The following is a 25,310-nucleotide window of genomic DNA, read 5'->3' as shown; positions in this document are numbered from 1 at the left end:
CAGTAGTGAGAGGACAAGGTTCCGACACAGACGCTCTTCAAGTTACCGTGTAGGTGCGGTCGTTGAGGTGGGATGAGAAGAGGGCGAGCGCAGTGCCTGTGTGTGCCAGTTTTGTGTACAGACATGAGGTTCTGACATATATATGGCACATATGTCAAACTAGAAACTAAACATTGGTTTATTTTTAGCCAAGAGCACACATGTGAAAAACGTTCTCCCTCTTTGTCCTCTGTTGTTGGTATTTGTATTAAAAGTCCCTTTTAGTGCTGTCTTAGTTTTCCCCATGCTTTGTATTTTAAGATTGACTTTTGTTCATTAAATGTTTCTTGGTGTTTTTCTCTGGCTTAAACAATATGATGAAACACTTTGGAGCAAATATACACAATATGAGTCCAAAACTAGAGGCAAGAATGGCAAATATCTCCACAGCCACAGTAAATTTCCCAGGAGAACTGACATATGCCGGGATGAAGGTGACCCAGACTGCACAGAATATCAGCATGCTGAAGGTGATGAGCTTGGCTTCATTAAAATTATCAGGTAGTTTCCGGGCTAGGACCGCTAACACAAAGCAAAAGACAGCCAGCAGGCCGATGTACCCGAGCACAGCCCAGAACCCAATAGATGAGCCTAATGCACACTCCAGGATGATTCTCTCCTTGTATGTGGTGAGGTTTTTTCTTGGAAAAGGAGGACTAAGAACCAACCAAAGAGTACATATTATAACTTGAATGAAGGTGAAAGACACTACAGTCATCCTTTGCTGTGGAGGACCAAACCATTTCATAACATTACGACCTGGGAGAGTGGCTTTGAATGCCATTAACACAACTATTGTTTTTCCAAGAACACAAGAGATACAGAGGACGAAGGTGATCCCAAACGCTGTGTGGCGCAGCATGCAGGACCACTCAGAGGGTTCTCCAATGAATGTCAATGAACATAAGAAACAGAGAGTCAGAGAGAAGAGCAGCAGGAAGCTCAGCTCAGAGTTGTTGGCTCTGACAATCGGGGATGTTCTGTGACGGTGGAAGACAGCCGCTGTTATGATGGCAAGACAGGCACCACCAACTGAGAATGCAGCCAGGATGATTCCTAGGGCCTCGTTGAAGGAAAGAAACTCTACAGGCTTGGGGAGACAAGTGTCTCTCTTTGCATTAGGCCAAAGTTCCTTGGGGCAAGGGAAACAATCAGGGGAATCTGGAAAAAAACAAAAACAAAGACAGCTTTTAGTAGTCATAGTGATGTTATTATTATTAATAATAATAATAATAATAATAATGTACCCTCCTAGGGGGGTCTAAACCTCTTTTTCCCACTGTCATAGGAACCCTAGGAAAAAGAGGTCTCAAATTTGTGACAAGAGGTATGCATTAGAAGACCACAGCTGGATAAAGAAGTGGTGGTGAGGTGAGAGAGGGCTTAGTTGATTATGGAGGGCTTTTTGAATGAGGATATAGGACTTTGAATTGGATCTGTTGTGGGACAGGAAGCCAGTGAAGGATTTAGGGCATAAGGATGATGTGATCACAGAAGTGGTGGTTGAGCAGAGAAGCAGCAAGAAGAAGATAGGTAGCATGTACTTGCAGACTTGCAGGACACCTGTATATGGTCAGTTAAAGTGTTTAAACATTTAAACGTCAGAATGCTAAAGGATCAGGAACAAAGCACCGCTAAAATGTGCCAGCTTCTGTATAATCTGTACTAGGAAAAACAATACCTGTAGCATTGCTAATCTCTCCCTCAGGACACGGTATGCAATCAAAACAGCAGATGGGTTTTCCTTTCTGCAGCACCTTACGAGATCCTGCAGGACAGCTGTCAGTGCACACTGACACAGGCACCTGGCACATAGATACAAAGTCACACATATTCAGTTGTGCTTCAAAGCTCTGGGGATTAAACACAAACACGCAGAGAGGGGTTCAAACTCTTGCTGAGGTTAGTAGAGTGACGGTGGTGTGGGCCCTCAGAAGCCCTGTTGTTTCGGAAGGCTCTTCACATACTCAGGGTTGGGAAGCGTAATGATCTGTTTGACAAACACCGATTGGCACAGCATGAAAATCCACCCTGCCACAACAATGGCCAAGAAAGCTCATTTACGCCTTTCCGACAATCCATCTCACCCGTTCGCTGTTGGAGAGAATGAGTGCAATTGATGCGCTGCCCACTCTGAGCCATCCTCTCCTGTCTTAGCTTCTTAGTAGAATAGGCTGTGCCTAGTCTCTCCTGTTTACAATGTTTGGTTGATAGGGAGCTGTCTCATGCCACTACATATGTGTATGCAGCAGCTGTTTGTTTCTGCTATGAGGATTTTGGCAACAGACCAGTCTTAAGCCACTCTTGTGTGGCGGTTCTTGCAGGAGCTCAGGAGACAATTACTGGTGACGAGTGCCTCCTCCCCACAATTAAGGCCTTTGTGTAGGTTCCTCTGGAGCACCACTCTCAGAAGGTTTTATCATTCAAAACCACTTTGCTGCTTGCATTGACCTCAGCTAAGTGTAAGTGAACTATATTGGTGCACATCAGGTGTTTGCGGTTTCGTTGCTGGACTATTTTCAGCCCGAAATGTTCCTTTGTTGACAACAATGGAGTTATTTCACTCTACACACTACACACAGCATGGCAGTCTTGGAATATCATGTGCAGGGTGTCTATTGCTTGGGTTATGCCATGACTCCAACCAGTTCACTCATGTACTACCGAGGTTGACCGACGCCCCCTACTTCTCTCCATAGTGGTAGCCTATGTTAGAAATATGTAGATGGAGTGTGCCAACTAGCCTTTAGCTGGTCAGGATCAATGTGCTTGGGTCAATGTTATGTGGCGACAATGCGGGACTTTGTGGGTTAGTAGAGAGGTTTCTGTATTGTAACCCTAGGTCAAAGCCCTCCAGCTGAAGAGAACGTACGATAGTGTGCTGCCTAATATAGTGTGGGGTATGCATGTATCCGGGTATATGTATCCTGAATAGCCAGCTGCGTTCATGCAACTTTACTTTTGTTTATATATAAAGTTACAATATCATAACCTTTTTCCTTCTTCTGAAGTTTAGTCTTTTTAGCACAAATGTCCTCCATGTATTACTATCCCTTGTGTCATGGCTCAGCAAGGGAACACTTTTGGAAATATAAAGGAATTTTTATATCATCTGAATGCAGGGATGGGATCTGAAACCCAGTATTAAACTGGTTTTGGTGCTAAATTACCAGAGTATGAATACGTCCTGTCATTACTTATGTTTTTATAATTTTTAATGCTTTAAAACAACATGAGTACAACAAGAAGGAGCCTATTGATGTATGAATAGGTTTTGGTCATTCTTGACTTATGCTCCCAATAACAAATATTCTGCAGTGTATATAAAACCAAATTTCTCAAAAATTGCTGCTTGAGTATGACCCTTAGTGATTAAACACTTGCCCTAACTCTTCCTTGCACAGATTTATTAATAAAGTATTGGCTTTTTACTTGTGAATATTTCATATAATGTCCAAACAAAATATATCTTCGCAAATACAGAAATGTTATTGAAAGTAGAGGGGTATTTATGGTACAGATGCAACTAAATCTTACACAATGGGATTCCAAATTCAAATTTGAACACTGCTTTTGAGCGCCTTACTTGTGTACCACCGTCCACCCAGGTGAGGTTCCTGTTGATGTGGAATTCCTGGCCCACTGGCAGTGATGCATCGTAGTGCCCTACTGCCACCAACTCAATGCTGCCACTCTCAGTTTTTTGCCAGTTAACCAGCTCGTATGTGGCCACAGGATCCCCGTTGGCATCAAATGACACATCATAACCATTTTGTGAAAAATGTACATTATTCAGTTGAGTAAGAATCTGTGAGGAAGAAGTAAAAGAAGACAATGGGGGAGAGATTTGAAACCACGTTAATTTAAGAAAAGGTATAGTACAGCGAAAAAAGGACATTGAGGTAATCATGTATTGGTCTTTACTAGCCTGTTTGGACTCTATGCTGGTGAGTTTATCACACTGGGTGATAGCATATGATTCCTGACACACTGCATTATGAATGGCATGTGCTATTGCATAAACAGCCTTGTACACCATGTTAGTGATTCTGAGCTGAGAGGTGTCAGTGTACGGGCTCTGGATCGTCTCTATGTCTTCACTTCCATCACACACATTCTTGTCTGTGCTTGCTGCTAAAAAACACACAAAGAGACAGGGAGGTATTTTTTTAGGCTTGACAATGATATTATATTATTATTCATCTGTATGTTTTATTTCATTTTTTTTAGCTCACCTGCTAAATGTGCTTTGTAAAAATATGTGTACTTACATTGTTCTCATTTAGAAGTAAAACTTTATTTTGAATTATATATTTTTGTTTAAAATTAAGATATTTCACTCTTCATCTATAGTATAAGTAGCTGATAACATTTTAACAAAGAGAACTTTATTGGGCAAAAATAACAGAGCACACACGAGGACCCAACTGCAGCTGTTTTTTATGTTTCTGTTAAAGGTCAGCCAAACGTTCTCACTTTTTCCCAGCTTGCAGTTAAATGCATCCTCCCAGAACTCAGTAAACACTGGAGAGGCAGCCACTTTAGAGGGAGAGAGATCCAGCAGGAAGTCTCTCAGACCTGGGATGACAGATCTCTCAATGCCAAATCCAACTGCTCCAGCACATAGACTGAACCTCAGCATGTCTGGGTCAGTTACCCAGGACTCACTGCCGATCCACTGGCGAGGAGGAGAGGGCTTGAGCGACAGCTCTTCCAGCAGAATCCTCAAGTCTCCAGAGGATGTAAAAGCAACAATAACCATGGCTGTTGACCTTGAGAGAAATAAAAGTGCATTGTATGAGATAAATAATGATATATATTACAAAATAAATTGTGTATTTATATATAGAGATAATTTAAACAGTTTTTGATTTCACTAAATTTGTATAAGACCAATTTAAGAAAAATCAGTATCAAGTTAATAAACACAAACTAACATGAGATAATTGGTTCAAATGATTCTATGAGAACATCAGTAATGTGCCGTTCATATGAAAAAGGTGTGAAGACAGGGAAAAAAAGCACATAATCAGTGAATGTAAAAACCTCCGGATAACGTCGGCTACTCTCTGGATCCTGCTTCGTGGGTGGGTCCGATAGAAAGATTCTGAATATTCCACACAGATCCCTTCTTTGTGTGCTGCGTCCAGGAAAGACGCCATGCCATTGTTTCCATAATCCGAATCTGAGCGGATAGCACCTATCCAAGTCCAACCAAAGTGTTTTACCAGCTTTGCCAGCGCGTCAGCCTGGAACTGGTCACTTGGGATTGTTCTGAAGAAACTCGGGTACTGCTGCTTATCGGACAGGCATGCACAAGTGGCAAAGTGACTAACCTAAAAGAACACAACAGTGTAATTATTGAACAGGATGACACAAAATAGCACTGGTCTGTTAAACACATTGTTTGCAGAATCTCAAATATTTACTTGAGGAATGTTAAAGGGTCCGATGATGCGAGACATGCTGATGGATGGCGTGGACCCAGACTCACCAACAATGGCCATCACCTTACCAGATTGTGAACAATTGTCACCGGTGTAAAACATTGGGTCCAGGCCGCTTGACAGCTGGAATGCCACATGCACCGCTACAGGCACAGAGGCACACGAGTCGTAGATCTGATAACCGAGTTTGATGCCCGGCAGCAGCTCCGTGCTATTGTTAATCTCCTCGATGGCGAAGATCATTGCACGTGAGAAGCGCAGTTCACGGGTATCAATGCTGCACAAAGACACTTGTGTTACTGTTTAAAATACATATGAGGACATTTCACTTATTTATTAGAAATTAAACACGATTGCATTTAAAAGTGTTGACCAACAACTGATAGCTGGACTGCATAATTATGTCATCCACAATTACGCCAAAGAATTTCAAAAAAGGTATAAATAGTTAATCAACTTAAAATGATTTAAAATGTACATCTCTAAATTGTCACAATTTGCTATTGTAGGAAATATAATACCTAAAATGGTCAAGCCAAACACTGATTTGGTAGTTTATGTCAAATATTCTTTTGCATTTTCAATAAAACACATACAAAAATATATTGAAACATTTCCACATCCACAGTGGAACATTCTTTTAGCCCACACATCTTCCACTTACTAACCTCCCTGAGCATCTTAGTGGATCAGGCATGGTGGTGTAGTTATGCTTCACTGTATATGCATAGTGGTGTATGGACAAAACACCACCAATAACATAGTCACCATCCATTGAGAAAGCAGGTAGACGAGTGGTACCTTGGAGCTTACATTTCACAGATGAGGCCTCAGTGCTCACCCCAACACCAGTCCTATCCTCTGTGAGCTCATTCCTTTGTTTCACACCATCCACAGAACCATTCAAGGCAAGAGCTGAGTTCAGCTCACACAAACCCAGAGACAGGATCAGGCCAATGAAGAGAGCTGAGATCTCCATCCTCAACTGTCCTCTTGTGGGCATTCTGTGTATTTACTGGTTTATATAGATTTTCTGACTGAATCTTCCCTCCTACTGTACGTCAGAGAGAGCATGCTCTTACCCTTTAGTGTTGATTAACTCTTGTACAAGTATTTTTTGTGAGCTTTGTGAACATTATAATATGCATCAAGTGCCCATGTCTCTTTTCTCTTCTTTTTAAGTTACTGTTGTAAACCTAAATATCTTCTTAATTAGGTCATATACCTTTTAAATGTCTAACAAATGTCCACCTATAAGAAATTGTTTGTTTAGTTATATTGCATATGAAATAATGCCAACACAGAAATATAAATAAAGAAGCACTAAGTTAAGACAAAATAAATACATAATATTGTCAGTTTTCCATTTATATTATCAGGCCGTGATCGAAGATTTAAAAAAAAAAATAAGACAACGAAAAAATTAAAGTACTTACACAAAATTACATTACAATTAATAAAATATATTATAATATATAATGTAAAAAAAAATGGAATTTGTTGAAACAAGATGATGACTGAATGTGCACATCATGAACTATATACTAAATGTTGCTTTTGGAGCCATAATATATTTTTTTTGTCTTTATTATATCCTCACTGAAAACACAGAGTACATACATGCAGTTCTGACATTGAAGACAGATTGGAGCACTAACTCATGAAATGCACGTAGAGCTACAGGTGATGAGAATCAGGTGTGTTGAACAGTTCTTTAGTTACGTTACGTGTTGGAGAGAGAACATGGCTGGCGTGCTTAGATTGTGAATATAATGAATTAAAACAAATATTTAATAAGCAAAATGTTGCTATTTACATTTTGCCAGTGAGCATAAATGTCAAACTACCAACCAAACATTGGTTTATTTTTAGCCAAGAGCACACATGTGAAACATGGTTTTCCTCTTTGGCCACTGTGGTTTTAGTATTTGTTTTAGAAGTCCCTTCAATTGTCGTCTTTGTTTTCTTCAAACTATATGTTTTAAGATTGACTTTTGTTCATTAAATGTTTCTTAGTGTTTTTCTCCGGCTTAAACAATATGATGAAACACTTTGGAGCAAATATACACAATATGAGTCCAAAACTGGAGGCAAGAATGGCAAATATCTCCACAGCCACAGTAAATTTCCCAGGAGAACTGACATATGCTGGGATAAAGGTGACCCAGACTGCACAGAATATCAGCATGCTGAAGGTGATGAGCTTGGCTTCATTAAAATTATCAGGTAGTTTCCGGGCTAAGACCGCTAACATAAAGCAAAAGACAGCCAGCAGGCCGATGTACCCGAGCACAGCCCAGAACCCAATAGATGAGCCTAATGCACACTCCAGGATGATTCTCTCCTTGTATGTGGTGAGGTTTTTCCTTGGATAAGGAGGACTAAGAACCAACCAAAGAGTACATATTATAACTTGAATGAAGGTGAAAGATACTACAGTCATCTTTTGCTGTGGAGGACCAAACCATTTCATAACATTACGACCTGGGAGAGTGGCTTTGAATGCCATTAACACAACTATTGTTTTTCCAAGAACACAAGAGATACAGAGGACAAAGGTGATCCCAAACGCTGTGTGGCGCAGCATGCAGGACCACTCAGAGGGTTTTCCAATGAAAGTTAACGAGCATAAGAAACAGAGAGTCAGAGAGAAGAGCAGCAGGAAGCTCAGCTCAGAGTTGTTGGCTCTGACAATCGGGGATGTCCTGTGACGGTGAAACACAGCCGCTGTTATGATGGCAAGACAGGCACCACCAACTGAGAATGCAGCCAGGATGATTCCTAGGGCCTCGTTGAAGGAAAGAAACTCTACAGGCTTGGGGAGACAAGTGTCTCTCTTTGCATTCGGCCAAAATTCCTTGGGGCAAGGGAAACAATTGGGGGACTCTGAAAAAGTACAACAAAAGAGGGTTTTTAGCAGTCATACTCAATATTTGATGCTGTGCAGTAGTCATGCATTCAGAGAAACAATACCTGTAGCGTTGCTAATCTCTCCTTCAGGACACGGTATACAATCATAACAGCAGATGGGTTTTCCTTTCTGCAACACCTTACGAGTTCCTGCAGGACAGCTGACAGAGCACACTGACACAGGCACCTGGCACATGGATACAAACAAAGTCAAACATATTCAGATGTTCTTCAAAACTCTGAGGATTAAAGAATAGGTTCAGATTATTTTCAAGTCTGTCTAATAACATAACTCTCATGTTAAAATAAGTATGTGTGTTTTTGTCAATGCAACTGCTGGAGGAAAAACTTTACAGTTGTGTCATAAATTATTTCTAATGTTTAGCAAAATGAGGCTTCAGCAGTCTGGATTGGACAAAGCAGGCAGGTATCTTCCAAAGAGTAATTGCATTTTGCTCCTTACTTCTGTGCTACCCTCCACCCAGGTGAGGTTCCTGTCTATACGGAGTTCCTGGCCCACCGGCAGTGATGCATCGTAGTGCCCTACTGCCACCAACTCAATGCTGCCGCTCTCAGTTTTTTGCCAGTTAACCAGCTCGTATGTGGCCACAGGATCCCCGTTGGCATCAAATGACACATCATAACCATTTTGGGAAAACTTAACTTTCTTCAGCTGAGTGAGAACCTGCAAGGATGAAGTAGTGGAAGATAGAGAGGGGAAGGAAAGAAACAATGTATCATAACATTCATATTTTCATTGGTGTTTTGACATATTTGTTTTGACTGACCTGTTTGGACTCTATGCTGGTGAGTTTATCACAGTGGGTGATAGCATACGATTCCTGACACACTGCATTATGAATGGCATGTGCTATTGCATGAACAGCTTTGTACACCATGTTAGTGATCCTGAGCTGAGATGTGTCAGTGTACGGGCTCTGGATCATCTCTATGTCTTCATTTCCATCACACACATTCTTGTCCGTGCCTGCTGCTAAAAACAAAAGAGAGGACACATGATGACACTGGTAGTCGTTTTAGCCTTAAGGATCCATCCATCCATCCATTTTCCGCCCCTTATCTGGTGTCAAGTCGCGCTGGCAGCACACCCAGCAGACGGACCCAGGCTTTCCTCTCACCCGCAACATTTTCTAGCTCATTCTGGGGGACCCCGAGGCGTTCCCAGGCCAGCCGGGAGATATAATCCCTCGCGCGTGTTCTAGGTCTTACCCGGGGCCTCTCCCCAGTTTGACATGCCTGGAAAACGTCTAATGGGAGGCGTCCAGGAGGCATCCAGATTAGATGCCCGAACCACCTCAGCTGACTCCTTTCGATATGAACAAGTAGCGGTTCGACTCCAAGCTCCCTCCTGATGTCCGAGCTCCTTTCCCTATCTCTAAGGCTGAGCCCGGCCACCCTACGGAGGAAGCTCATTTCGGCCGCTTGTATCCGCGACCTCGTTCTTTTGGTCACGACCCAGAGTTCGTGACAATAGGTGAGGGTTGGAACATAGACCGAGCAGTAAATGGAGAGCTTCGCCTTCCGACTCAGCTCCCTCTTCACCAAGACGGACCGTTACAGCGCCTGTTTTACTGCTGCAGCCGCACTGATCTGCCTGTCGATCTCCCACTCCACCGTACCCTCACTCGCGAACAAGACCCCGAGATACTTGAACTCCTTCACTTGGGGCAGGCATTTTGTACCCACCTGGAGGGAGCAATCCACCGGTTTCCGGCAGAGAACAATGGCCCCAGATTTGGAGGCGCTAACTCTCATTCCTGCCGCTTCACACTTGGCTGCAAAATGCCCCAGCGAATGCTGGAGGTCACGGTCCAAGGAGGCAAACAGGACCACATCATCTACAAACAGCAGAAAGGAAATCCCGAGGCTCCCGAACCGGATTTCCTCCGCCCCCTGGCTGCGCTTACAAATCCTGTCCATGAAAGTCACAAACAGGACCGGTGATAAAGGGCAGCCCTGGCGGAGGCCAACACCCGCCGGAAATGTGTCTGACTTATTACCGAGGATACGAACGCAACTGCATGCCTGTACATGGTTCCAACACTATCATCAAGTTTGCAGACGACACAACGATGGTGGGCCTCATCAACAACAACGATGAGTCGACCGACAGGGAGGAGGTCCGGCACCTGGCTGCGTGGTGCGCCAACGACAACCTGACCCTCAACACCAAGAAAACCAAAGAACTCATCTTGGACTTCAGGAAGACATAATGCTGCACACACTCCTGCATCTGTATCAATGAAACAGAGGTTGAGCGTGTCTCCAGCTCAAGCTTCTTGGATGTCCACATCTCAGAGGACCTCTCTTGGACCCTCAACACCTCAACCCTGGTCAAGAAGGCACATCTGCATCTCTTCTTTTTGAGGAAACTGAACAAGATCCACGTCTCCTCTGATACTGGTGAACTTCTACCGCTCCACCATCGAGAGCATGCTGACAAACTGCATCACAGTTTGGTACGACAACCACTCCATCCACGGACTGTTTGCCCTCCTCCCCTCTTGGAGGTGCTATAGAAACCTCCGTTCCAGGACCAGCAGGCTCAGGAACAGTTTCTTTCACTCAGCTGTCAACACCCTTAACTCTGCACCACGGTGACATCATTACACCACACTGCACCTTAATCGCTACTTTTGCTCTCTGGACAGATGCAAACTCCATTTCATTGCCACAGTACTTGTGCTATAAAGATGCATCTGAATCTACAAGTATACCTATATTACTGTAATATATGTACTTGTATAGCGCTTTTCTAGTCTTCCGACCACTCAGCGCGCTTTAACACTACGTGACATCATTCACCCATTCACACACTAATGGGAGGAGCCACCATGGAAGGTGCCACCATGGAAGGTGCCACATCAGTATCATCAACCATTCATACACATTCATACACCGTAGGCGCAGCTACGGGAGTAATTTTAGAGTTAAGTGTCATGTTGAAAGACACATCGACATGGGCTAGCGGGCCGGGGATCACACCGCCAATCCTCTGATTGAAAGACGATCCCTGCTCACCACTGAGCCACAGTCGCCCTGCATGTAATGTATTTCACCCAAGTAGCCCAAATACTGTCTATATAGTGTGTGCTTGTGTTTAGCCCTTTAGTGTTGACATCTTCTCCAAGATAGCAGAGTGCCTCAACTTGACCTGAAAAATCTTTATTTCAAGTTAGATTATTCACAGAGACCTTATATCCACTTCATGTCTTTGTTCAATAACAAAAGATTTCCCTTTAAATAGATTGGAGATTGGCATGTTAATGGAGCTGCTTCTCCAGTCAGAGAGAATAACCCATCTATGTGTTATATTCAGAATCAGACAAACTTTCTCACTTTTTCCCAGCCTGCAGTTGAATGTATCCTCCCAGAACTCAGTAAACACTGGAGAGGCAGCCACTTTAGAGGGAGAGAGATCCAGCAGGAAGTCTCTCAGACCTGGGATGACAGATCTCTCAATGCCAAATCCAACTGCTCCAGCACATAGACTGAACCTCAGCATGTCTGGGTCAGTTAACCAGGCCTCACTGCCGATCCACTGGCGAGGAGGAGAGGGCTTGAGCGATAGCTCTTCCAGCAGAATCCTCAAGTCTCCAGCCGATGTAAAAGCCACAATAACCACGGCTGTTGACCTTGAGAGAAATCAAAGTGCATTCTATGAGTCAAATAATGACATATATTACAAAATAAATTGTGTATTTATATATGTAGATAATTTAACCCTGTAAGACCCAAACATAAAAATAATGTCTATTTTTTTTTAAAGTCAGATTATGTTTTAAGAGTCTTCTGATGCAGATAATGAAGGATTTATTTAAAAAAAAGTTTTTGTAAGTTTTTAGGGAAACGTAATATTGCAACGTTGGGCCTAGTTGGTTGCAGAATTTCAGCATTTGCTTTCAAACTGTCAGAACAAATGCACAAAACAACTACTGGTTAATTTAGAGTGTGTATAAAGAATCAGTTTCCCTTGATTACTTGCAATGGTAGTCCCAAAGCAGTTTTTTTCCTCTGAAAAGCAGAGGCGGAGATTGCACTTCCTGCAGAGTGTATTGGAATATCCTTTCACGCAATGTCTGCAGCGTCCTCTTGTTGTATTCACCGGGAAATGTGCAGCCACTTCCATTTACAAAAGGAAAATACAACCCCACCCAGAACTCTTACATCCCCACATCGCAGAACATTTACACCTTTCCCTAAACAATGCACCATGCATGCAACCCCCAGGTTCCTAAACATTTAAACTTGTCCCTGCACAACCATCCTCCAAATCATTCCACAAACATGATCTGGCTTGTGTAAGAAGGAGATATTTGAGCAAACAAAAAAAGTCCAGATTAAAAAAAATGGACTATATCACATAGAAATGATGTAGTGTTATGGTTACAATAACCCAATTATAATTATTAAATCTGGTTTAAACTTAGAATTATAACAAATAACCCATTAGTAAAGTGTGAATAATCAAATACATTATATTTCTGTAAGTATTTATCCTGTTTCTGAACATTTGAGAAGTGGAATGTCTCCATGTAGTGTGCAAGGTGCATGCTATTTTAGCTACCATTATGACCCAACGTTGTAAAATTACAACAATGACATAACAAGCTGAAAATCTAATGGGATGCATTAATTCCACAAAAAAATATATATATATATTTCATGGAATTTATTTACTTCAATGTTGATATATCCAGTTGAATGAAACAAGGAAACGCGCTTCCATGAAAGTGTGCAGGTAGAGTGAGTTCAAGGCCTTCTGGCCAGACCGACATACACATTTACAATTCAATGGCCTTGCAAGGCATGACAATATGACCCATTGACTATGTAAATGTGGTCTTTCCTCAAAAAACGTTTTTGCAAATGTATTTTTTTAAGAGATAAAAGTGACGTTGTCATATTACAACAACGGGTCTTACAGGGTTAAACAGTTTTTGGTCTCACTCAATTTGCCTCTAACGTGAGAAAATACTCTTCTGTCTTATACTTTACAGAACATCTTCATGGACTTGTGTACATACAATCAGTGTGAACAGAAGGAACAAAAGCACATAATTAGAGAATATAAAAACCTGCGGATAATGTCGGTTACTGTCTGGATCCTGCTTCGTGGCTGGTACTTATTGAAAGATTCTGAATATTCCACACAGATCCCCTCTTTGTGTGCTGCGTCCAGGAAAGACGCCATGCCATTGTTTCCATAATCCGTATCCGATCGGATAGCACCAATCCAAGTCCAACCAAAGTGTTTGACCAGCTTTGCCAGCGCGTCAGCCTGGAACTGGTCACTTGGGATTGTTCTGAAGAAACTCGGGTACTGCTGCTTATCGGACAGGCATGCACAAGTGGCAAAGTAACTAACCTAAAAGAACACAGCAGTGTAATTTTAGGATAGACACAAAATAGATAGACACAGTGTAATTATTGAACAGGACGACACAAAATAGCACTGGTCTGTTAAACACATCGTTTTCAAAAATTCAAAATATTTACTTGAGGAATGTTAAAGGGTCCGATGATGCGAGACATGCTGATGGATGGCGTGGACTCAGACTCACCAACAATGGCCATCACCTTACCAGATTGTGAACAATTGTCACCGGTGTAAAACATTGGGTCCAGGCCGCTTGACAGCTGGAATGCCACATGCACTGATACAGGCACAGAGGCACACGAGTCGTAGATCTGATAACCAAGTTTGATGCCCGGCAGCAGCTCTGTGCTGTTGTTAATCTCCTCGATGGCGAAGATCATTGCACGTGAGTAGCGCAGTTCACGGGTATCAATGCTGCAGACAGACACTTGTGTCATTGTTTAAAATATGGTCTACATAATGATGGACAGGACATTCGACTCATTTTAACAGAAACACATAACAGGTAACAATTTCAAACCAAAATTAAAGAAAGATATCACTACGAAATGCACAATAATCTTAATTAATGGATTAACAATAGTTGGATATTTTAAACCCTTACGTTAGTTTTCATAGTGTTTTCAGTTAACATAAAACTAGCTAAAATTCTCTCCTATATTGTTAACATAATACTTGCATATTATATCATGTTTTTTTTCACAACCAAACATTAATGCATTCAAACTATATAAACATCCTCTTAGCCCCAACATCTTCCACTTACTAACCTCCCTGAGCATCTCAGTGGATCAGGCATGGTGGTGTAGTTATGCTTCATCGCATGCATGGAGTAATGAATGGAGAAACTACCACCAATAACATAGTCACCATCCATTGAGAAATCAGGTAGACGAGTGGTACCCTGGAGCTTACATTTCACAGATGAGGCCTCAGTGCTCACCCCAACACCAGTCCTGTCCTCTGTGAGCTCATTCCTTTGTTTCACACCATCCACAGAACCATTCAAGGCAAGAGCTGAGTTCAGCTCACACAAAACAAGAGACAGGATCAGGCCAATGAAGAGAGCTGAGATCTCCATCCTCAACTGTCCTCTTCTGGGCATTCTATGTATTTACTGGTTTATATAGATTTGGGACTGAATCTTCCCTCCTACTGTACGTCATCATACAGTACGTCAGAGAGAGGATGCTCTTACCCTCTGGTATTGATTAACTCTTGTACAAGTATTTTTTGTGAGCTTTGTGTACATTATAATATGCACCAAGTGCACATGTCTCTTTTCTCTTCTTTTCAAGTTACCATTGTAAACCTTAATATCTTCTAAATTAAGTCATATACCTTTTAAATGTCTAACAAATGTCCAACACTAATGAATTGTTTGTTTGGTTATATTGCATATTAAATAATGCCAACACAGAAATATGAATAAAAAAGCACTGAGTCAATTTAAAAAACAAACATTATACTGGTAGTTTCCCTTTTATATTTTTAGTACTTACTCAAAATTACATTAAAATTAATATATTTAATATTAAAAAAATTAAAATGTAAATATTTGGTGAAACAAGATGATGACTGACATCATGAACTATATACTAAATATTGCTGTTGGAGCGATAATATAGTTTTTTTGTCTTTATTATATCCTTACTGAAAACACAGAGTACATACATGCAGTTCTGACATTGAACACAGATTGGAGCACTAACTCATGAAATGCACACAGAGCTACAGGTGATGAGAATCAGGTGTGTTGAACAGTTCTGTAATTAAGTTACGTGTTAGAGACAGAGCATGGCTGGCGTGCTTAGATTGTGAATATAATGAATTAAAACAGATATTTAATAAGCAAAATGCTGCTATTAACATTTTGCCCGTGAGCATAAATGTCAAACTACCAACCAAACATTGGTTTATTTTTAGCCAATAGCACACATGTGAAACTTTTTTTTTTCTTTGTCGATGGTTCAGGTATTTGTATTGCCTTCTTAGTTTTCTCCATGCTTTATGTTTTAAGATTGACTTTTGTTCATTAAATGTTTCTTAGTGTTTTTCTCTGGCTTAAACAATATGATGAAACACTTTGGAGCAAATATACACAATATGAGTCCAAAACTAGAGGCAAGAATGGCAAATATCTCCACAGCCACAGTAAATTTCCCAGGAGAACTGACATATGCTGGGATGAAGGTGATCCAGACTGCACAGAATATCAGCATGCTGAAGGTGATGAGCTTGGCTTCATTAAAATTATCAGGTAGTTTCCGGGCTAGGGCCGCTAACACAAAGCAAAAGACAGCCAGCAGGCCGATGTACCCGAGCACAGCCCAGAACCCAATAGATGAGCCTAATGCACACTCCAGGATGATTCTCTCCTTGTATGTGGTGAGGTTTTTTCTTGGAAAAGGAGGACTAAGAACCAACCAAAGAGTACATATTATAACTTGAATGAAGGTGAATGACACTACAGTCATCTTTTGCTGTGGAGGACTAAACCATTTCATAACATTACGACCTGGGAGAGTGGCTTTGAATGCCATTAACACAACTATTGTTTTTCCAAGAACACAAGAGATACAGAGGACGAAGGTGATCCCAAACGCTGTGTGGCGCAGCATGCAGGACCACTCAGAGGGTTCTCCAATGAAAGTCAATGAGCATAAGAAACAGAGAGTCAGAGAGAAGAGCAGCAGGAAGCTCAGCTCAGAGTTGTTGGCTCTGACAATCGGGGATGTTCTGTGACGGTGAAACACAGCCGCTGTTATGATGGCAAGACAGGCACCAGCAACTGAGAATGCAGCCAGGATGATTCCTAGAGCCTCGTTGAAGGAAAGAAACTCTACAGGCTTGGGGAGACAAGTGTCTCTCTTTGAATTCGGCCAAAATTCCTTGGGGCAAGGGAAACAATCAGGGGAATCTGAAAATAAAGAAAAAGAGGGCTTTTAGCAGTCATGCTCAATATTTGATGTTGTGCAGTAGATATGCATTCAGAGAAACAATACCTGTAGCGTTGCTAATCTCTCCTTCAGGACACGGTATACAATCATAACAGCAGATGGGTTTTCCTTTCTGCAACACCTTACGAGTTCCTGCAGGACAGCTGTCAGAGCACACTGACACAGGCACCTGGCACATAGATACAAACAAAGTCACACATATTCAGATGTGTTCCAAAGCTCTGAGGATTAAAGAGTATTTTCAAGTCTGTCTAAAAACATAACTTACATGTTAAAATAAGTATGTGTTTTTATCAATGTAACTGCTGGAGGAAAAACTTCACAGTTGTGTAATAAATTAGTTCTAATGTTCAGCAAAATGAGGCATCAGCAGTCTGGATTGGACAAAGCAATTAGGTATCTTCCAAAGAGTAATTTTGTTCAACAACCTGTTTTTTGTTACTTTACCCAGCAACAATTCTCCAGCAAAGATTAATTTTTGTTGAAACCATTAAGGGGGATTTCAGACTGAAAATGCTGTAACATTAGAACAGAAATATTTCCAGTATGTGTCCCTTTTATTGTACTTATTTATATTAATATTTTATTGTAAATATTGTGTATTTAAAATAAGAATGTGTTATAATATACATTTTGGGCTCTGTGTAGTTTTTTTCAATGTGTGACCCATGATTCATTACATTGAAATCATATTGGGGACGGATATCTTTACTGCCGTTATTTACAGGGGTAACAATTGCAGTGACCCAAAAAACGTGTTCACATATAACATTTCGTAAAATTTTAGTTTAAATTGAAATATATAATACATTTTGCTCCCTACTTGTGTGCTACCCTCCACCCAGGTGAGGTCCCTGTTGATGTGGAGTTCCTGGCCCACCGGCAGTGATGCATCGTAGTGCCCTACTGCCACCAACTCAATGCTGCCACTCTCAGTTTTTTGCCAGTTAACCAGCTCGTATGTGGCCACAGGATCCCCGTTGGCATCAAATGACACATCATAACCATTTTGGGAAAACTTAACTTTCTTCAACTGAGTGAGAACCTGTGAGGATGAAGTAGTGGAAGACGCAGTGGGAAAAAATTAGACAATGTTTTTAAAATGTAAATTGAGGTAGATGGAGAGGGGGGGAGGAAAGAAACAATTTATAACAAAATTTAAATTGTATTGAGTAAAATGCAGAGTATAGCAACAAAAAAAATGGACATTAGTGTTTTGACAATTGTTTTGACTGACCTGTTTGGACTCTATGCTGGTGAGTGTATCACACTGGGTGATAGCATATGATTCCTGACACACTGCATTATGAATGGCATGTGCTATTGCATAAACTGCCTTGTACACCATGTTAGTGATTCTGAGCTGAGAGGTGTCAGTGTACGGGCTCTGGATCGTCTCTATGTCTTCACTTCCATCACACACATTCTTGTCTGTGACTGCTGCTAAAAACACACAAAGACACAGGAAGGTTTGTTTTTGCCTTAACAATTCTATAATTATTTCTCATGCATAATGTTCTCTTTTAGTTTTATTCTGAAAACCTCGCTTAGGGCCTCTTGTATAGAGCGTATTCACCCATGTGACCACACCGAGCTTTGGCGGCCATATTGGGGTCCATGCACAGCATTGTTTTGCTGTGTTTTATGCCGCTCTTCTTAAGAAATGGCCATTATATCCTGAAGGAGACACAATTTCAGTTCAAAACGGCGTATGTTGTGATTATTGTACTGTGCCTTATTGTTAGATGTGGGACTAATATTTCAGAATATGGGTTTATCAGCTCAACAAGACAGACTTGTACTTCAACTTGTCCAGCTTCTCAATTATGCATCTAACTTACTTCGGTTTCACTCGTGAATAAGCGTTAGCACTGTTCTCATGTGTTTCTGTTAATACATCGGGTTGTGGGCACGTTTCCATTGACATGCTCTCATCAATAATCTCCTTTAGCTTTTTCGCTGGGTGAAAATCAATGTCCTTCACTTGCGCAAAGGGAACTGTGGATGGAAACTTGAGAGAAAGCCATGAAATGGCAACTCTGTCGGGCGACGTCTGCCTTTACTCTGTGATTCATTTCAAGGTAAAATAAAACCCTGGCGACATGGGAACAGCACTCAGCACGACAGCCAAACAGTCACTGCTGGTCCCCCCTGAATGAGCACTGGAAGCGGCTTCATCCAGACACTTGTCCTGGAGCCGGAGACAGCTGTGTGAGGCTACGGAGAATAGTATGAACCCAGACACGGGGCGCTCGATGGTTCCGACATTCGTTTCATATGTGATATTTACACAACAAGCATAGCGCAGAAATATTTGTTAATGTCTCATGGTCGATAGCGGAAATGAAAACTGTTTTACAGAAATGTGACCAGGCTATGTGATGATGGTAACTCGGGGTAACGGGACTCAAGCCGCGCCGGCTTTCCACCGCAACTGGTTGCGAAAAAGCGAAAAACGAGTTAACCACATAACGTGTCAAGCGAGTAAAAATCCATTGCAAAATCCATTGCCTCACACTAGCAGTAGGCTAACTAGGTGGACCCCATGATGGCGCGATTGGGATGATGACGTCACGTGAATACGCTCTAAAGAGAGAGAGAGAGAGAGAGAGAGAGAAATAGAAATATATTATTCTAATTTACTTATACAACTTTTTTTTATTACACTTTAAATCACTTTTTTTGTTTCTTAATCTGTTTTTTCATAGCCCTACGGTTTTACCTTTTTTTTTTAACCTTTTGTATATCAGTTCAAAAAGTATTTTTCTTGAATTGGGTACTGACTTGACCTGTTTAAATGTTAAACTAATAAATGATCTATTAATGCAAGTCAATATAACAATTTATTTAGACCAACATACATATTTTGCCACATTAATGCAGGATTGGTGTGTATCGATATATAGAAACAAAGTCACATATTCAGATGTGCTTCAAAATTCTGAGGATTAAAGAATATGTTCAAGTTTTTTTTTGAGCTGGGCCAGTGAACTTGTTAAAAACGTGTTAACGCAGTAATCCTTTAACAGTGTTAATCATTTTATTATGTACGTGCGCACACGCTCCTGTAGCCTTACTGACAGGCAGTGCTGACAACTTGCAGACTTAAGGCCTAACGTCAAAGCACGTATTGTTATGCAGTTTCAGTCCTCAGCGAGCAGCAGGCGCTGCCACAAGCTGCTCCGCTTCCCAAAGCTCTCACAGGCAGTGACTTGGAGCCTATGCAGGCTCCAAGTCTTGATTGAAAATGAATCGTGCAAAGCTCCTGACCTTGCGGTCTGATACACTTTGGCAGAGCACATTAAGTCAGTATCACTTCTGGATCTTAGCTCTTCTCTCAAATAGGAGAACTTTCCACACCTGAGGAGGCATGCTAAGAAGAGGTTCAGTGCACTTGTTCAAGCCAACACAGGCTGAACTTTTCTCACTGAGTAAGGAAAACTGAACTTGACTGGAAAACATCCAAAGCACTCATTGCTTTTGTATGAAGTTAATCAATTGCTGGTCTTTAACATACATCTTTAAGGTAAGCAAAAAACTGAACATGGACAAAACAAGGAGTGGGTTGTCCCTCACAGAGACCTTTACTACTGAAAACACTGTTTATGTTGTTCCCTGATAAAATACAAATGTTTCTTCTAAAACCTGCTCAGAAAAAAGAAAATAAACTGATTCATATACTATATGTGTATGTATGTTAACTTGCTGTTGCTCCAGAGTGTCTGTTATATTGTTCTGAAAACATTACTTAAAAAAAAAAAGCGTACAATACACTAGTTTTTCTGCATTGTTGAATTTGGCGCATAATGCAATTAATTGCAGAAAAATCATGAGATTAATCAGTTACATTTTTTAACTTTGCCCATCCCTAAATATTTAAATATATACTGGATCTGATACATCCTAAAACAAAGACCAGAGGAGGGCTAAGCTCAGGCTAAAGCTAACGCCGCACCATCTGTCTTTACCCAGCATCTTCCTTTCCAATGTGCGATCTTTGGCGAACAAAATAGATGAGCTGCAGCTGTGGATCATCACTCAGTAAAGGATTATGGACTGCAACATCATGATCTTCACAGAAAAATGGTTCATCAGCGGCGTCTCGGATAGCGCCATGGAGCTAGCGGGTCGCTACATGCTCAGAGCAGATAGATCTGCAGTCGACTCCGGTAAGACCAAAGGCGGGGGACTGTGCATTTACATCAACAAAGCTTGGTGCACGGACATTGCTGTAATTGAGAGTCACAGCTTTGACAACCTGAAACATCTGATGGTTGAGTGCAGACCTTTCTATCTGCTCAGAGAATTCACATCTGCTGCAGCATATATCCCCCCAAATGCTAATGCTGCGCTTGCAATGAAAGAACTGCATGATGCCATTAGTAAACTACAGACTAAACACCCAGAGGCAGCCTTTACTGTTGCGGGTGACTTCAATCACTCCAACCTAAAGTCTCTAATGCCCAAATTACATCTACATGTCTCCTGACCTACTCGAGGAGACATGACCCTGGACCATGTTTACACCAACGTGGCTGAGGCCAACAGCGCCATTCCCCTCCCCCACCTAGGACAGTCGGACCATCTCTCTTTGTTCCTACTCCCCAGGTACACACCACTCATCAAATGTCAGAAACCATCAGAGAAATTAGTCAAAGGGTGGCCAAAAGGAGCAGAGTCTACACTGCAGCACTCCAGTCTGTGAGTTTCAACTCACAGACTGGAGTATGTTTGCCATTCAGGCCACCCTGGACTACCACACAGACATTGACTCTTATGCATCCTCTCTTCTGTATTACCTCAGCACTAACACCAATAATGTCCCCTTCCTCAAAGACATTACAACATTCCCAAATCAGAAGCCGTGGATGAGCAGAGAGGTCCGCCTACTACTGAAGGCATGCGACACCGCCTTCAGATCAGGTGATATACAAGCCTACAGCTCATCCAGAGCCAACCTGGAAAGGGGCGTCAAGAGGGCCAAGCAAAGCCACAAGCTAAGGACTAAAGAGTACTTTAACAACTCCGACCCCCAACGCATGTGTCAAGGCATCCAGGCCATTAGAGATTATTAACCCTCCAGCATTAAACACTATCATCCCCTCAAATCTAAATGCCAAACTAGTTGAGCTTGGCATTGACACCTCCCTCTGCAGCTGGATACTGGATTTCCTAACCAACAGACCCAAGTATGTTAGGTTAGGCAATCACACCTCCTCGACCATCACCCTGAACACTGGCTTTCCACAGGGCTGTGTACTGAGTCCTCTACTCTATTCCCTGTTTACCTACAACTGCATGCCTGTACATGGTTCCAACACCATCATCAAGTTTGCAGACGACACAACGATGGTGTGCCTCATCAACGACAACAACAACGATGAGTCGACCGACATGGAGGAGGTCCGGCACCTGGCTGCGTGGTGCGCCAACAACAACCTGACCCTGAACACCAAGAAAACCAAAGAACTCATCGTGGACTGCAGGAAGACAAAGTGCTACACACACTCCTGCATCTGTATCAATGAAACAGAGGTTGAGCATGTCCCCAGCTTAAGCTTCTTGGGTGTCCACATCTCAGAGGACCTCTCTTGGACCCTCAACAACTCAACCCTGGTCAAGAAGGCACATCAGAATCTGTTCTTCCTGAGGAAACTGAACAAGATCCATGTCTCCTCCGATACTGGTGAACTTCTACCGCTCGACTATCGAGAACACCCTGACAAACTGCATCACAGTTTGATCCGGCAACTGGTCTGTCTCAGGCCGGAAAGCTCTGCAGAGGGTGGTGAAAACCGCCCAACGCATCACCGGTACTCCACTCCCTGCCATTAACTCCATCCACCTCAAGCGTTTCCTGCAGAGAGCGCACCACATCGTCAGGGACCCCACTCACCCCAACCACGGACTGTTTACCTTCCTCCCCTCTGGGAGGCGCTACAGAAACCTCCGTTCCAGGACCAGCAGGCTCAGGAACAGTTTATTTCACTCAGCTGTCAACACCCTTAACTCTGCACCACGGTGACATCATTACACTGCAACTTAACTGCTAGTTTTGCTCTCTGGACAGATGCAAACTACATTTCGTTGCCACAGTACTTGTGCTATAAAGATGCATCTGAATCTACTAGTATAGCTATATTACGATAGTATATGTACTTATTTAGCGCTTTTCTAGTCTTCTGACCACTCAGAGCGCTTTAAAACTACATGACATCATTCACCCATTCACAACCATTCACACACTAATGGGAGGAGCCACCATGCAAGGTGCCACATTGGTATCGTCAACCATTCACACACATTCATACACCGTAGGCGCAGCTATGGGAGCAATTTTAGGGTTAAGTGTCTTGTTCAAAGACACATCGACATGGGCTAGCGGTCGCCCTGCATGCAATGTATTTCATCCAAGGGGCCTAAATACTGTCTATATAGTGTGTGCTTGTGTTTAGCCCTTTAGTGTTGACATCTTCTCCAAGATTGCAGAGTGCCTCAACTTGACCTGAAAAATCTTTATTTCAAGTTAGATTATTCACAGAGACCTTATTTCCACTTCATGTCTTTGTTCAATACCAAAAGATTTCCCTTTAAATAGCTCGGAGATTGGCATGTTGATGCAGCTGTTTCTCCAGTCAGAGAGATTAACCCATCTAAGTGTTATGTTAAAGATCAGTCAAACTTTCTCACTTTTTCCCAGCCTGCAGTTGAATGCATCCTCCCAGAACTCAGTAAACACTGGAGTGGCAGCCACTTTAGAGGGAGAGAGATCCAGCAGGAAGTCTCTCAGACCTGGGATGACAGATCTCTCAATGCCAAATCCAACTGCTCCAGCACATAGATTGAACCTCAGCATGTCTGTGTCAGTTACCCAGGCCTCACTGCCGATCCACTGGCGAGGAGGAGAGGGCTTGAGCGATAGCTCTTCCAGCAGAATCCTCAAGTCTCCAGATATTATAAACGCCACAATCACCATAGCTGTTGACCTTGAGAGAAATAAAAGTGCATTGTATGAGTCAAATAATGCCATGTATTACAAAATAAATTGTGTATTTATATATGGAGATAATTTAAACAGTTTTTGGTCTCACTCAATTTGCCTCTAACGTGAGAAAATACTCTTCCATCTTATACTTTACAGAACATTATTAAGGACTTGTGTACATACGATCAGTGTGAACACAAGGAACAAAAGCACATAATTTGAGAATATAAAAACCTGCGGATAATATCGGCTACTCTCTGGATCCTGCTTCGTGGCTGGTACTTATTGAAAGATTCTGAATATTCCACACAGATTCCCTCTTTGTGTGCTGCGTCCAGGAAAGACGCCATGCCATTGTTTCCATAATCCGTATCCGATCGGATAGCACCTATCCAAGTCCAACCAAAGTGTTTGACCAGCTTTGCCAGCGCGTCAGCCTGGAACTGGTCACTTGGGATTGTTCTGAAGAAACTCGGGTACTGCTGCTTATCGGACAGGCATGCACAAGTGGCAAAGTAACTAACCTAAAAGAACACAGCAGTGTAATTTTAGGATAGACACAAAATAGATAGACACAGTGTAATTATTGAACAGGACGACACAAAATAGCACTGGTCTGTTAAACACATCGTTTTCAAAAATTCAAAATATTTACTTGAGGAATGTTAAAGGGTCCGATGATGCGAGACATGCTGATGGATGGCGTGGACTCAGACTCACCAACAATGGCCATCACCTTACCAGATTGTGAACAATTGTCACCGGTGTAAAACATTGGGTCCAGGCCGCTTGACAGCTGGAATGCCACATGCACTGATACAGGCACAGAGGCACACGAGTCGTAGATCTGATAACCGAGTTTGATGCCCGGCAGCAGCTCCGTGCTGTTGTTAATCTCCTCGATGGCGAAGATCATTGCACGTGAGTAGCGCAGTTCACGGGTATCAATGCTGCAGACAGACACTTGTGTCATTGTTTAAAATATGGTCTACATAATGATGGACAGGACATTCGACTCATTTTAACAGAAACACATAACAGGTAACAATTTCAAACCAAAATTAAAGAAAGATATCACTACGAAATGCACAATAATCTTAATTAATGGATTAACAATAGTTGGATATTTTAAACCCTAACGTTAGTTTTCATAGTGTTTTCAGTTAACATAAAACTAGCTAAAATTCTCTCCTATATTGTTAACATAATACTTGCATATTATATCATGTTTTTTTTCACAACCAAACATTAATGCATTCAAACTATATAAACATCCTCTTAGCCCCAACATCTTCCACTTACTAACCTCCCTGAGCATCTCAGTGGATCAGGCATGGTGGTGTAGTTATGCTTCATCGCATGCATGGAGTAATGAATGGAGAAACTACCACCAATAACATAGTCACCATCCATTGAGAAATCAGGTAGACGAGTGGTACCCTGGAGCTTACATTTCACAGATGAGGCCTCAGTGCTCACCCCAACACCAGTCCTATCCTCTGTGAGCTCATTCCTTTGTTTCACACCATCCACAGAACCATTCAAGGCAAGAGCTGAGTTCAGCTCAC

The 25,310-nt window shown here is 42.0% G+C and overlaps 3 protein-coding genes across 3 annotated transcripts; all 3 read right to left on the bottom strand.

Moving 5' to 3' along the window:
* Positions 1 to 271: 271 nt before the first annotated feature.
* On the bottom strand, positions 272 to 6,478 carry LOC137790178 (extracellular calcium-sensing receptor-like). Its single transcript, XM_068584160.1, is given in 8 exon segments — positions 272 to 1,200; positions 1,721 to 1,844; positions 3,626 to 3,847; positions 3,968 to 4,173; positions 4,516 to 4,811; positions 5,086 to 5,375; positions 5,469 to 5,763; positions 6,155 to 6,478. Coding segments are annotated over 8 exon segments (2,673 nt in total). The 5' UTR covers positions 6,466 to 6,478.
* Positions 6,479 to 7,467: 989 nt separating this feature from the next.
* LOC137790527 (extracellular calcium-sensing receptor-like) lies at positions 7,468 to 14,611 on the bottom strand. The gene is made up of 8 exons (XM_068584853.1): positions 14,568 to 14,611; positions 13,917 to 14,211; positions 13,496 to 13,785; positions 11,757 to 12,052; positions 9,185 to 9,390; positions 8,860 to 9,081; positions 8,460 to 8,583; positions 7,468 to 8,372 (listed from the first exon to the last, which is right to left on the bottom strand). Exons 1-8 carry the CDS (start codon positions 14,594 to 14,596, stop codon positions 7,468 to 7,470), a joined length of 2,367 nt encoding a protein of 788 aa, XP_068440954.1. The 5' UTR covers positions 14,597 to 14,611.
* Positions 14,612 to 15,812: 1,201 nt separating this feature from the next.
* Positions 15,813 to 25,092, bottom strand: LOC137790487 (extracellular calcium-sensing receptor-like). Its single transcript, XM_068584776.1, has 8 exons — positions 25,049 to 25,092; positions 24,398 to 24,692; positions 23,977 to 24,266; positions 23,448 to 23,743; positions 17,995 to 18,200; positions 17,581 to 17,802; positions 16,803 to 16,926; positions 15,813 to 16,717 (listed from the first exon to the last, which is right to left on the bottom strand). Exons 1-8 carry the CDS (start codon positions 25,075 to 25,077, stop codon positions 15,813 to 15,815), a joined length of 2,367 nt encoding a protein of 788 aa, XP_068440877.1. The 5' UTR covers positions 25,078 to 25,092.
* Between the last annotated feature and the right edge of the window lie 218 nt (positions 25,093 to 25,310).

Source organism: Clinocottus analis, unplaced genomic scaffold (genome assembly GCF_023055335.1).
Source record: "Clinocottus analis isolate CAN_PGR_092001 unplaced genomic scaffold, fCliAna1.0.p SCAF_2, whole genome shotgun sequence".
NCBI lineage: Eukaryota > Metazoa > Chordata > Actinopteri > Perciformes > Cottidae > Clinocottus > Clinocottus analis.
The sequence above is the reverse complement of the archived record's forward strand: the minus strand, read 5'-3'. Positions and strand labels throughout refer to the sequence as shown.